General features: G+C 31.0%; 1 protein-coding gene across 1 annotated transcript in view; it reads left to right on the forward strand.

Moving 5' to 3' along the window:
* The window catches only part of LOC108915012 (tetratricopeptide repeat protein 14 homolog), a gene marked incomplete at its 5' end in the record, with an annotated part of 100,068 nt that overhangs the window by 38,240 nt on the left and 46,096 nt on the right, over positions 1-15,732 (forward strand). Inside the window, 1 exon segment of the mRNA XM_018720959.1 lies at positions 13,118-13,255. Within this exon segment, the coding sequence (XP_018576475.1) occupies positions 13,118-13,255 (138 nt within the window).

Here is a 15,732-nt window from a genome sequence, read left to right on the forward strand (position 1 = left end):
TTTTTTTAATTTATTCCTTAACAAATGCAAATATCCTCACAAAATTTTGGGGATTGGAGTTCGTTGAGTAGAGGAATTGAAATCTGTTCACATTTTGGTTAAAGTTCATAGAGGGCGCTAGCTGCAGTAGATTGAATGTGTTAAAAACGTCATAACTTTTTTGTGCTTTAAGGTATCTCATCTTTGGTTACAAATTCTTATTTTCCAACTTTTTTTACACAAAAAAGCGTTGCGCTATGAAAATAACATCACGCTGTTGTACTATCTAGCACTTTCCGTGCACCTAACCCCCTACACTATAGGTCCCATAGCGAGCGCGAGTGATAGAAAAACAATACTGCAACTATTTAAAGGAGAGCGCGATTGTGTGCAATTGTCAAATGTGACAGATTTTGTAATATAAAGACCGCAATCAGCTCAGCCCAGAACAGACCGCGATGCGACGGGACCGCGACCGCCTAATGCGTTCATTTTTAAAAAGGACCGCGATCAGCTCAGCCCAGAACGGAACGCGATGCGACGCGACCGCTACCGCCTAGTGCGTTCTCTCCTTTAGAGCTCATATTTTAGGGAATACAGGGCCTACTATCATACATTATCTGTACCAAATTTTATTGAGATTGGTTAATAGATTCTGGAGGTACAAATAAAAAATCAATTTTTTTTAACAGCTTCAACACCCTGTATCTCTAAAACGAGGCCGTTCCAGACCTATATTTATCAGGCAAACTCCTATTATTTTAAAGAGATCTATATGTCCTCGAAGTTTTCTTAAAAATAAAATTCGAACTATACCGGGTGTCCCATTAAGGTCATCGACCGGTTGTATCTCGGAAACTATTTGTCCTATAGATTTCGGGAAAAAAATGACTAATATGGGCATTAGAAATTCAACAAAATTATTTTTTGCTTCTAATTTTGGCCGCTAGAGGGCGCATTTCTAAAATAAAAGTAAAAAACTGCTTTATTTAAAAAAAAATCAAATGAGAGATAGATACAACTTACTGTTTTCAAGATCTTCTGCTTATTTTTCAAAATTTTTGTTGGAAAATTTTTGCTCCATCTTAACAAATAAAGGGGGAATCGGGACATCTGAGGCCAACCGAATGGTCCACCTCTTCCAATCCACCTGTTGCGAAATTGCGTGTCCAAATAATTTCTGACATCTTATACTGATTTTTTGTTAATTTTAGTGGCTTTTGGGCGTTATAGGCGCCATATTGAATCCGTCAATTCGAAATACGCAAAAAACTAGTTACTTTAAAAGTACGTCAAATGTATATATATTTTAATGCTATCCGATTAAATTGGCCTTAATGAGATTTTTGCAAATAATCTTTTCTAATATATGATTTTTCTGCTGACTTCTAGCCGCCATATAGGGACGCTACTTTAAATTTTCCCAAAGAACCACTCGCTTTTCGAAAAGGGCATTCCTAACGAATCTTTTAAGCCCTTATTCGTTCACATCTGTCAACGACAATTTTGGGCACAGCTTTATTCCGTTTGACGTTGAACGTCCTATATACAGAGTGTCCCAGAATAACGTGTACAACGGAAGACCATAGATTCGTCGACGCAAAATAGGCAGCCTATATCCGATATCGCTTCATTTGGCCGCTAGAGAGAATAAATATGTATTATTCGATTTTGATTATTTTTGGGGTATGGACTTTTGCTTTCAATCTACAAATTTTGGTGTTAGAGTAATTCCTACAAAATTGATGTTGAGAATATCTATTTATAACTTTTCCTCTTTCGGGCAATAATGACAACAGTTTTTTATTGCATAGGTGATACCATTTGGAAGTTTTTGGGCCTCTTGTAAAATTTTGATTAAATGAGCGGTTTGGGTACAAAAAAATATTTTTTAAATGTATACATTATCTTGCCACCCATACTGCAATACTTAACAAAATATCAATAGGCTCTGATTTTATAGGTTCACTGTAATTTTAGTTTGATCTTTAAGTCGTTGTACCTGCCAATTCTGTTTTATCAGAAGCGAAAGAATAATAAATATTCACAGTGAACATGTGTATGATCAAGAAAATCTACATGCTATCAAAGTGAAACATTATCAGCATGAATTTTGCATCAATGTTTGGCCTGGGATCATTGATAGCATTATTATTGGCTCTGTTATTCTACCCAATAGACTGAATGGGGAAATTTATTTAGAATTTTTGCAAAACTCTATTTATTGAAAGATGTGCCATTATTACTAAGAGCTAACATGTGGTTTATGCATTATGGCGCTCCAGCACATTTCACTGTAAATATCCGGCAGTATCTGAACCAAAGATTCCCTCGTCGATAGATCGATAGAGGGATAATGTTTTTGTTAACAGGCCTGTACGTTCACTAGACTTACACCTTGCAACTATTATCTTTGGGGCACTCTGAAAACAACAGTGCATGCTTCCACATCTAACACTGAAGAAGAATTGTGGAGGCATATCCAAAATACTATAAATGTTTTAAAAAATAGCCCTTAGAACTGCAAAGGGTGTCATTAAATTCTCTTCGCCAAATTAACCTTTGTTGTAGAAACAATGGTCATTTTGAACAGTTTTTATAATAAGTTGTACTAAATTTAATAACATTAACTTTGTTATTTTTATCTCCAGCTTTTTTTATTATATTTGATTGTTTTTATGAATTATTTCAATAAATTAAATGAAGTAACATGTGATATATCTTATTGTAGTAAACACTCATTAAGAATTGGCAGATAGAATGACTTAAAGATCGAACTGAAATTGCAGTCAACCTACAAAATCAGTGACTACTAGCACTTTGTTAAGTATTGTAATATGGGTGGCAAGATAACGTAGACATTTAAAAAATATTTTTTTCTACCCAAACCGCTCATTTAATCAAAATTCTATAAGCCCAAAAAGTTTTAAAGGGTATCATGGTATCATCTATCAAATAAAAAATAGAGGAAAAGTTATGAACGGTTATTATCACCATACATCAATTTTGTAGGCGTTGTGAGTTTTAAAAAACACTATATAACAATTTGTAAATTAAAAGCAAAAGTCCACACCCCAAAAATAATCAAAATCGATTAATACATATTCGAGTTATTTACAAAATTCAAAAAAAAATCACGAACTTTGAGGACATCTAGCGGATAAATGAAGCTATTTCGAATATAGGTGAATTAGCCTAAATCTGCTATTTTAAGTCCTCGAATCTATGTTCTTCCATTGTACACATTATTCTGGGACACCCTGTATATATAAACAAATTTTTTTTTTAAGTATATTATACAGTGCGTCCTAGAAGTAACGCAAAAAATTCGTATTTTATTTTATGTTGAGTTTGCACAAAAACGCTAAAACACGTCAATTAGTAAATAGGAATGGTCTTTTTTGCACTATATTTCATAAACCTATGACATCATCGACATTTTTTTAAGTAGCACTACTACCTAATTTTTTAAGCATAAATGGATAGCCCTTTTGAAGGGAAATGCGTCGATATAGGGTTTGGCCTACTTTACTTTGATAGGTGTGAAAAAAAGCCAACGATTGGAATGGACATGGTTTGAAATAATAACAAATGATGCCTGATACAGGATATTCATTTACCCTGAAAATCGCCGGAAAATCAAAAATTTTTCCGACTTTATGGCGCACTATTTTTGTACGGCGCTATGTGTTTTCTTATTATTTTTCATGGATCTATCGATGGTAAGAATGCCGTACAAAAATATATGACCAAAATTGACTCCCTCTACCTGTGCTTTTGAATTCTCACCTGCACTCAGTTGGACAGCTTACAAGTGACGGCATAGTGCTGAATCTTATTATTTTATGCCCTTGTATCTTTCTAAATAGGTCTCCTGGTGATTCAAATGACCCATCAATTTTTGACACGGGCCTGTAGTCTATATGTGTAGTTTAAAGACATCAGAAGTACATGGAATATTTCCTAAGTTTATACCCATTCCACACGTTCGAGAAAAAATATTTAACCTATAGCGGCGCGGGAATTTCATTGCGATATTCGCAAATTCAAAATTAGATATTATTTAAGTAAAGTAGATATATTATTATTGTTATTATTATTATTGTTACTGTTTAGAAATTTATAATATCAATAAACAAAAAATAATTTTAATAAATAAAAATTCAGCATTGCTAAAATGTATCAAAAAGTGAGGTGATGAATATATACACGAGGTCGGCGCAGAGTGGAGTGCCCGAGCGGCGCGGCGCGCAAGTCAAAATGTATATTGTTAATAGGTAAAATAATACGCATTGCAATGTAATTACACCAAATAACTCCTTGGTATTTTGTCAAGGGATGTTTAAAGATTACTTTTAAACGTTAGTAACATCAAAAACTTGATTTTTTGTTATTGTTTTTGAGTCTTGAAAATGGCCGTTTTTGCATTTTTTCGTACATTAAATTGTTTATAACTCAGAAACCGTTGATTTTAGGAGCATAGTGCATAGGAACTATTTTGTTTAGAATACCCAGAAATACCTAATAATTTTCCGGAGCAAAACAAGTTATTTTTGCAATTTGTTTAAAAAAAATTAGTTTAAAAAAATTGTGACCAGGTTACCGGCCGGTAACATTTTGATCCTCATTCAGGGACATCTCACAGAGGTGATTATGCAAAAAAATAGAATCCACTAATTTTTTGCAGGGCAGTAAGGGCTTAACAGTTCTCTTTTTTATTTTAATTCTATAGAAATCAAGATTTTTACAAAAATGTTAGTATGACATTTTTGATAACAATAAATGTATAATAAAATTCGATTTTCTCAAAAACGGTACGAGATATCGACTGATATGCGTATACTTTTTTTTAGCAAAGTGAGAGAGGAATCGAATTATGAAAGAAAAATATCAAATTTAGCAACGCTGTAATAGACATAAATTTAAGTGGATAATTTCGTCTGCTTCTGTATAATCCAGGCATATTGAATATCAGTTTAAACTTCGAAATGGACATTACCATGAGTTACTTTAATTGCCCAAATTTCATTGTTGTCGGGGTAATGACTTAGAAGTTATAATTGGAATTTGTTTTCCAAACTTCTTTCTTTGAAGGCGAATAACTCCACAACGAAGCCCGATAGGTTTTTTTTTATGAAATACTACAACTATTTTGATCTCCCCTGTATACCCCTTTATTTTTGACAATATTTCCGAACATCCTGTATATCCTGAAACAGGTCAATTTTTATTATTAAAAGTACTTTCTGTGAGGTATTTGTTTTACATATAACATCTGTGTAACGGTGATGTCGATATTTTTCTTTTTAATACAAATGTGAGGCATGTGGTAACTCTTGAAAAGTCTTGTCATTCTCTATTCAACTGTATCAGTAAGTTTAGGTACATAATAGAATTTTATATAGTGCACAAATTCTAAAATTAAAATTAACAAACTACTTTAATAATGTAATGGGGCGTCCATTAATTACTTGATGTCAAAATGGGAGGGAAGGGATCTCATCAAATCTCGTTTAATGGAAGTGGAAGATCATTGAAAATCTCACGTCAACTGTTTAATTAAAAAAATATACATTATTATTACAGAGAACATTTTGTACTACAAAATCAATCCCAGGCATAGACAATACATATTAAATATTCGGGATTCTCCGAATTGAGACAAGTGCCGCACAAGTGTCATTCACAAGACTCCATTCGTGGAATTACCCGATTTCATCAGTATTAACGCTTAGGTATTTAATGGTATATAGCAAAATACATGAACATATCAAATAAATTTAATTAAAAATTATAGGGTAAATCTCGCATGAGGGGGAGGAGAGGGGGGACCAACCGCATCTCACCAAAGGGTGGGGGGGGTCCAAATTAATTAAAAAATAAACACCTCACTTAATTAATGGACTCCCCCTAAACTATCATTCCTACGTGGCTTTTTAGGTCTCCCAGTAAGAAATCTAATACATTTTTATCTACCCAAAAGTAAATGAGATAAAGACCACTGCGGGGAATGAAACACATAAGTTTCTTGAGTTTTTGCCTTTTCAAAAAATGTAAATGTGTTATCAATAATAATGTTACATTGGATCGATTTAATTGACATTTCTGTCAAGTGGTTAATGCTGATATACTGTAAATTTTAAATGTGTTTGTTATCAACATGAAGCTTACTGAAATGAAAATAATTCTAATAATGATTGGTTGTGAAGACAAAACCAGAACTAAGAGAGAAGTTTGTACTTTTATTTAATAATAAATACTTACCCCAACCGAAAACCAATTTTCAATCCACAAGGAAAATAGAAAACGAGTTTAGAGAAAGGATCATACCTATAACCCAAAAATAATAAACTAGATGTTCTACTTGCCTTTCAAGAAAATCCCCATACTAGTTCAGGGCAAGTAGCATTAGATAATAATAAGGATCATTCGACTGTTCCTAGAATGCTAAAAAAAGGAAAAATGGCAAAGTTACCTTAGTTTAGAAACTTTTGGAAAATGATTTTGTTAAATGAATATTTAAAAAAAAAATTCTTTTTTCTGATGAAGCTACGTTGCTCCTAAATGGTCGTATAAACCGTCAAACTTGTCGGTATTTGGCAACTGAAATCCCACATTGGATACAGGAGTACCCAGAAGTGAATGTTTGGGCCAGAATAATAGATAATAGAATCATAGGAATTTAAAATTTCTGCAAGACGATTTGCGATGGAAGAAGTATAATTTTTTAATTAATTTGAGATATTGTTTAATAATTTTTAAAGAGAAAATAAACTAAATATGGATTACTTTTATTTAAACAAAAAAAAAACAGGTAATTTGATTGCATAACTAATTATTTTTTCAAGATGTAGATAATTATTCTTTTTATATGAATTATTTTTTTATAAATTTGTCTTTTTTTTTTGTTTACATATTGGCATTCGCTAAAAATGCGCTAATGCGAATGAATTTCAAATTTGATGCTGTCTACTAATGTTAGAATACTATTATCTGAAATAAACTCTATGATCCGAATTATACTTTAAAATTTTCTAGGTAATAGAATATAAATAATTATTAGATTGGGTCACTTGCAGTCCAGGTTACTGAATTTTCGGATTAGCATGTATCCGAATAATCAAGTTTTTACTGCAAATGTATTCTTAGGGGGTAACGCCACTCTAGAGGTTGGAAAAAAATGTGATTTTTGGGAATTTTCAAGGATAAATTGATACAAGATAGTGTCAGGAACAAAAAAACTTTATTTTTAGGTAGTATTGTGAATTTTTTCCAACGACGTGGATTCAAAATGGTGGCTATAGGTAATGACAAGCACCGATACTTTTTTTTCAGAGGGCTGTGTGGCCGAAAGATTTTCTTATTATGGAACAAAAAAACAAAAATTTTCTGATATTATTTACTAAAAGCTAGGGAACATCATAAGGGAATTAAAAAATATTAACAATTGTTGATTTAGTAAACATTCAAAGAAAAGTATAGAAAGATGAAAAATTTTACATTAAATTGTTAATAACAAAAATTGTTAATCAGTTGAAAACTTCCTACGATGTTCGTGGATGTTATTGTGAAGCTCAGTACAAAATTTCCAGTCAATTCGTTAAAAACTTTGAGTTATGTTTCCAGCTTGTTAAAAAAAGTGGTTTCTCGAAAAACGCTTTTAAAGTTTGTGTTGCCATTCAGCATAAGAAATTCGTTATACACCTTGAATCAGCGATGTAGCCCAGTCATTATGACATGAAACAGCCTGTTTCGGGAAAAAAATACTATTAGAAGTTTATCTGCGGAATATTGTTCAGAAACGTGTTATAAACAAAATATTAAAAAATCATCTCGAGACTAGTTGGGGAACTTTGTTAAAACAATGGTCAGTTATGGAAAAGTGGTTTTTTGACTCACGTAAAAAAACTGTTATTCATAGAGAAAAAAGGTTTATACAAAAAAGTATTAAATAAGTCTGTAAAATAAGACAGGTCCGATTAAATTCCGATAATTTGTTTATGCTCAAGAGCTCAAAAATGGTTGAAAATTGCCGTTTTTTTTCAATTGCTAATAATTAATGCAATTTTCATCGCAGACACTTGTAATTCAGGATTGTAATTCACCCTTAATAAGTGGTTAATTAATTAATTTCTGCTCGAAAGGTTAATTGGTTTGGCGTTGGCGGCATTTGTTATTTAAGAAGATGCTATTTTCAATTTATTTTTCCCAAGCTCGCAGGTGTTGTAGAGTTTCGATCATTAGTTGTTTTTGTACCTAAATAGTTGTATTGACATATGCATTTACTGACAATTTAATTTTTCAATTTGTTTAAAAATGACTGAAAAATGTTAATATTTATTAAATTGTTAAGATAGGTAATTATTATAAAATAAAATAGTAACCTCTATAGTTTAGTTAGTACTATTTCTTCGAATTTAAAAAAAAAATCGTTGCTCTTAAGTTGATTAGAAGCTGAGATATTTTTTTTTATTATTTAATCGCAGTGACCTTAAGGACGTTCGATACATCTCTTGCGGGGCAGGCGGTGCAAGAGGAAAGCCTATGCTTATACACGGTAGTTTCGTTGTAGTACCAACCTTACATAAACTAATTTGAGCGAACTAAATATAATATATACGAATGAAATTTATACAACACATATTAGCTTGCATATATTTTACATGTTTAATGCATGGCAATTAACTTTTTATTTGAATAAAAGTCTATTTATCTATTAAGATCTTGTAAAATTATGGATGAAATCTGGCAACAGTGCCATTGCCATGCCGTAGTGGTAAAAGTTGAGTCAACTGTCATTACTATCAACTGTGCTTTGCGCATATTCCGTAAACTTGATGAACATCCACGATACAAAGGAAAAGCAATATAAAATGCGTATGAAACATAATATGGATTGATGAGAAAAAAGTAAAATGTGGAAACCGAGAATCTATATGATAACTATCAAGAAGCTCAGTGTATGATAGCGAGACGTCGCCCGTCGCCTTGTCAAATTGAAGATTATGACAGAACACCTATACTGTTCATTTTGCAAAGAGATCCTTTCAATTTTTGTTTCAAATTGCTATTATATTGCATTAGATCACGAAAAATTTATTTAATATTAATTATTACTACATATGTTTTCGACTGGAATAATTTTATAGTCTATAATCGAGTTATTCAAATATAGCGCGTCAGTCAAAGCGTTAAATACAGCGTACAGTGTTGCCATATTTCCTTTCATTGGATCAGATGTTTGTTCGAATTTGTCAAAACGTTATATATTCATTCCATTATCTCAATAATTACATTGTAAGTTCATATTTTTATTGTTTTAAAATGCTTAGTAATATTTAATTCTTTAATTACAATTTTATTTTCCCTATCCTAACCATTTTTAAGAGCAATATTCACGTTTGATTAAAGTTTTTTCCCAACTCCCATAAGAGCCTGTATAGTATAAGAGCATAATTTTTAATATTTTTCAAAAAAACTATATTGGCAATCGATCTGGTATTTTTACACGAGGCAGTTGACATATTTATTAACAGATTTCAATGATTTTGAAAACTTTCTTACCATTTTTTTTTTTTTCGGTATCGAACCTCCTTAATTATTAATATTAAGAGCCGAAATTTGGAGAAAGTATATATTAAGAGCTATATTTTCATGTCCTACATTAACATTAAGGTGAATTCAACTATTTAATTGCGAAAAAGAAGATAGCGGCGATGCGTTCTCTTACTTGGTCTAGCGAACGAGTGGGGAGAGCGAGGCGGAGCATGCGTGCTACGCGTTAATAATGAACGTATCGAGATGATTCTTTTCTTAATTTGGGGTAGCGCGAAAATTCATGAGCATTGAAGCTATTGTATTAACGAAATTAACATTATTTCAACCTGAGATTAACTAAATAAAAAATTAAATCTCGGGTTAAAATGTTATTTTCGTTAATACAATATACAACTTAGAGCAACGATCTTTTTTTAAAATTCGAAGAAAAATAGTACTAACTAAACTATAGAGGTTACTATTTTATTTTATAATAATTACCTATCTTAACAATTTAATAAATATTAACATTTTTTCAGTCATTTTTAAACCAATTAAATTTGAAAAATTAAATTGTCAATACAACTATTTAGGTACAAAAACAACTAATGATCGAAACTCTACAACGCCTGTGAGCTTGGGAAAAATGAATTGAAAATAGCATCTAATTAAATAACAAATTCCGCCAACGCCAAGCTAATGAAGCTTTCGGGCTGAAATTTTTACCACTTATTAAGGGTGCAAAAAGCCTCAAAAATCCTGAATTACAAGTGTCTGCAATGAAAATTGCATTAATTATTAGCAATTGAAAAAAGCGGACATTTTCGACCATTTTTGAGCTCTTGCGCATAAACAAATTATCGGAATTTAATCGGACTTGTTTTACAGATTTATTTAATACCTTTTTTGTATAAACCTTTTTTCTCTATGAATAACAGTTTTATTACGCGAGTCAAAAAACCACTTTTCCATAACTTTGACCATTGTTTTAACAGTTTCCTAACTACGAGTAGTCTCCAGTTGATTTTTTGATATTTTGTTTATAACACGTTTCTGAACAATATTCCGCAGAGAAACTTCTAATAGTATTTTTTTTTCCCGAAAAAAAGCTATAATGACTGGCCTAATGCTGGTGCCATATAATTGAACTTCTTTATTGATATTTTCTTCATCCTCCTCATTTTGGCTTGATCTGAGACTCAATCTGGCCTCTATAATAGGTACCTAATTATCGCGCGCGTTCTCACGTGTATTACAATAAGCATTCTTACAGTGCATTGCGAATGATTGCGCTCCACCTCGAAAATCTGGTGTTCCCGATTTTTCCACCACCTAAAACTTTATTCCTATATTCACATTATAAAGCATTGTTTATACCATTTGTTTAAGTAATACAAAATTGATCCAATTTATTTAATACTATGATATAACTTAAATTTTTGCTCCTTAATGACTTTTTGATTAGAGAAGTTAAATTTATTATTTTTATCTTTTGATATTTGATTGTCCACAAACTTTGTGGTGAATTTCTTTATGAATTTATAAGCATAGTACAGTTGATATTTAAAAAGAGCTAAAAAAGAATTTCATTGTAGGGCCGTTTGGTTTACTAATACTGTGGGTTATGGAGTTCTCGGAGTTTATTTTTATGGCTGGTTCTTTATTGCTTTATTTATACTAAAAAAAAAAACAAAACGTACCATTGGAGAAAGCAATTGCGCCAGTTTTTGCATAAATTCGCATACAACCTAACCACAACCTAAGAAAGAACACTATCTTTTAAGTTCTAGCACCCCCTAAGAGATTAAGCAATAGCTCCTCCAAATCCATTCCACCTGTTTCAACAAAAACATTTGAAAATTGTCAAACATGTGCAACTTGATGCTTGTGTGAAATTTTTATATCAATTTGAAAATATTTTCCACAGACGAGTTGAAACAGTATGGACATGGCCCCAGTTTACAGACAATGCTCATTTGTAGAAAAATTTAAAATATGCAAATTTCTCAAACTGCAGAAAATAAGTATCAACAACCCCAAATTGTTTGAAAGAGAATAAAATTCTGTAACCAACAATAGCAAAAATATTGGTAATTCTATTTGAAGAAAACAAACAACTTCAAATTTTCCAAAGTTAGGCACAAAGGATTTCTTACAGAAACAACTATCTTCAATTTTTTTTCCAGTTAACAAATCGTAAAAACTACGATGACGTTTTGAAATTAAAACATTTTTATAGAAACAGTTAAATAATTTGATAAGAAATGTTTTATGTGGAACATGAAGTTTCAATAAAATTAAATGAGGAATCTACAAATAAAATATTTTTGGGTTGTTTCATCTAGAAAGTCACAGTTCTGTAGTGTCCAGGTTACTAGACTGTAAACCAAATATTCATATACCAACTGGGCCATTTTAGTGATGCACATATTGGAATCTCGGAAACCATAAGAAATAAAAAAAAATCTTAAATTCATTCTTCAGCATAATATTCAATATGACACTCACAAGAGAAAAAAATTCATGGTGGGTGCTCAAGGTATGTTGATTTCAAATATTCTTAAAAATAGAAATCAGTTCTTGGAGAATGTAACTACATATTACTATTTTTCAAAATATCTTAAAAACAGAAAGACTTAAGAGTTTGTCTGTGAGCGTCATTTAATATTCTAAAACTTTCCCCACTTAACCGTTTTGTTATATCTTATAGTTTCCAAGATGCAAAAATGATTTACCCGATATATTTATATTTGATTTATCATTGATGTAAGATACTTTTTCCTAAAATGAACAATTTAAAAAAAATGTAAACCTGAAGTGTTAAAAAAATTGTGATTAAACGTGCCTACTAATTTACAAAATTTATAATCGACAAATACACATATATAATTTTCACTAAAATACTTTTTCTTTTTAGAAGGTTTTATACATGATAAAAAAATCCTTTTCCTTTACAACAATGAACATCTTACAAACCATAAATACTTGTGAAAATTACTTGTATACGTGTTTACTATGCACTGTGGGTATTTATGCCTATGAAATTGCACTTTTTATAAAAATGCTGATTATTCCTTAGAACAGCATCAGTAATCAGGTGAGACATTTATCAGTAGTAGCCACTATATTACATAGAGTTTTCTTCTATTTATTTATGATTTCATATCATGTTTTTCACAGTATTGATGAAATCCGAGTAATATAAATAAAATTGAGGAGTTTATCACAGATATGATTGATTTTATTTTGTTTGACAATAAGTGTCCAATAAAAGGACAAAAAAAATGGACAAATAAATTTATTTCAAATGTTCACTATAAACAGGAACAGGATGGATCTTTAGGGTATGTATATTTAATTTTAAGGGTTGCAATTTAAGAATTTTCAAGGAATTATGTTCATCACAACAATCAAAACGCAAAAAGAAGAAGAAAATAGAAAGAGTACATTTCATATTTGTGTAGAGGATGTCTGTTACTTTTTCCTGCAACTCAAAATATTTTGACTTTTGACAAAGGTATAAGCATTTATTTCAGGTTTTTATATTTCTAGTATCTTTAAAAAAAAAACTGGTTAAGAAGGTTCATTTTTTTATTTTCAGAAAAGCTTTGGATCACAAGAATGAAAGTTATGATTCTGTCTTAGAGAAGAGTGTTGGCTTCAATAACCCCAATAACATCCAATTCCTCTCTGAACTGATGGATATCAACAAACATAATAGTTTTATGTCTGGATTACAGTAAGTAAGAATAATTATATTTAATAATATACTACTTTGTTTACAAGGTTTTCAGAAAAGAATAGGCCTTGCTTTAAGAGTAACTTTCGTGAATGCAAATAAAAGAATTTAGATCAAATTACCTTAAGTAATATAATTTTTATTCCTTAGAAACATAGAGACTTTTTTACTTTTAAGATATTTCAATAAAACTTGGTTTATGTGGGTCTTTGGGGTAGCCAAAAATGAATATGTACCTAACTAGAAAATTCTCCTATTTACACCAAGTTTCATTCAAATGTCTTAAAAAGTGGAAGTTATCTTAAAAAAATTATATGAAAAATTTTTTATTGAAGTAAGAGCTTTCAAGTACGAGCTCGTAATTTTCAAGAAAGCAATAATTGTACTACGGTAGTTTGAATTAAATCAGTTAAATCAACTTGGTCAAATTAGGGCAAAGATGTGAAATTTAATGTCAAATAACTTGCCGAAAGTAAATTTAACTTCTTTCGTTTTGATGTTAATGCCAAAAAAATCGAAACATTGATTTTCCTTATTATTGTAGACTTTTTTTAATGTTTGTCTAGGGTTTTAACTAAAACAGCAGGTCCGAATGTTTATTATGAAACAAACCTGATCACTTAGCAATACACAGCTTCTTGAGAGAATAACAGTAATAATTCGAGGGGGAGCATTCGTCTTTACATCTTCCTTCGTCGTCTGTCTATTCCCGCCCCGCGATCTTGCTTGCAGCAACCGTTTCAGCTCACACGAAGATACGCACTATCAAATGATATACCTACTAGATGATGTTAAGTAATGAATCTATAATTTTATGCTAATGAAAATAAAATCTACATAATCAAAACGTCAAAAACTTCTATTGGCAGCAAACAACTATGATACATATCTACATTATTTTTTAATCAAAAACTGAAAGGTAGACTTTTTAAACTTAGATATTGTTAGGAGAATTTCATGGGTAGAAATGCAAGAATTAGTGCAGTGAAAGAATGCAAATAATGGCTTATTTTGGAAAGTATTTGTTACAGCTATGAACATATCCCATACCCAGTTTTCGACAGTGCTGAATCCGAATTTGAGGCCCGTTGAATTTCTAGCCCTGCCTATCCCCCGCTACTTTCCCCAATCCACCCTTTTTTTTATTTTGGTCCCAGTGATGAACTATATATCCTCCCCATCCCCTTCCCTCCATTTTCGATGGCATTGATCATGATCCTCCCCAACTTTCGCAACTTCCTCGAACTGTTAAGAACTAACCTTCAAATCAATTAATAAATAAGTTTAAAGCATTTGTCGCTTTTCTTTGTGTGAAAATTGCAATTTTCAGTTATCTAAACTTTAACATTGCTGATGAAAATTTAACTGAACTCTTAAAATTTTGCTTGAAATAACAATTGGATGTTCTATTTTCAAACTCCGTAAAAGTGAATAATTTGGTATTGTGACGAAAACAAAAAGGCCACACTATAGGCACATCATTATAATAACAAAAATGAATTGAATTAAGAATTCCTTATAAAAAAATGTCCTTACAATGTCTGAGTAAATCTTTTTCTGTTTTGAATAAGAAAGTAAATAAAAAAAAAACATTCTAAGTTTTTAGTTTCTTGTCGATAACTTCAAATTTCTCTTCGGCAAGTTATTCGTCATAAAATTCTGCAACCTGGAGCACCCTATTTTGACTGACTTTATTTCTTAAGATATGCACTTAACTAGATCCGAGCTAAAAAAAACTAATACTGCCTAAATTATAATATATTTATTATAGAAGAGGTTACAAATATTTAAAAGGCTTATTCAGGGTACAGGGTGATCCATTAACGGTACGGAGCAGCGTTATATAAGAAACTAGACGTGCTGTGATTATGGGGTAAAAAATCTATCAACAAATATGGGCAAAAGAAATTGATTTAAAATATTTTCAAGTTCGTAACTTCACCGCTACGGGGCGTAACTGCTATAATGTTACAGAAAACTTTAGTTTTTTCGAAATTTCGCTTATGTAACCTAAGTTGAAAATGCACTTTTTAGATACAAAGTTAATCCTTTGATAAGTTTTGTTTGAACTTTTTTGTTATTACAATTGCAACGTCAGTATAAAAGACGCCATCTTTAAATTTTAAATTGTCATATCTTCTAAATGCTTTACTCGATTTCAAGAAACAATGGCTCATTTTAAAGAACTATTGATAAAATTTATATTTATGATATGGGAATAAAAATATTATTCTCCTATGCAACGACAGAGGAAGAAGTTTTACAATTGTCTCCGTTTACTAAAAAAATTAAATGCAACGATATAAGTTTTTTTTTCACGGCACCATTTATTAAGGAAAGCAAATATACAAACCGTAGGTCGATATCTGTTTTCGTTTTCAAGTTATGTATTGTTAAAATAGTGAAGTCGTGCTAGAACATCCTCCTTTAGTTAGTTGTCTAAATAGCATTGACATAGTCCAAGCCAAAATTAAATC

Source organism: Anoplophora glabripennis, unplaced genomic scaffold, assembly GCF_000390285.2.
Source record: "Anoplophora glabripennis isolate ALB-LARVAE unplaced genomic scaffold, Agla_2.0 scaffold1151, whole genome shotgun sequence".
Lineage (NCBI taxonomy): Eukaryota > Metazoa > Arthropoda > Insecta > Coleoptera > Cerambycidae > Anoplophora > Anoplophora glabripennis.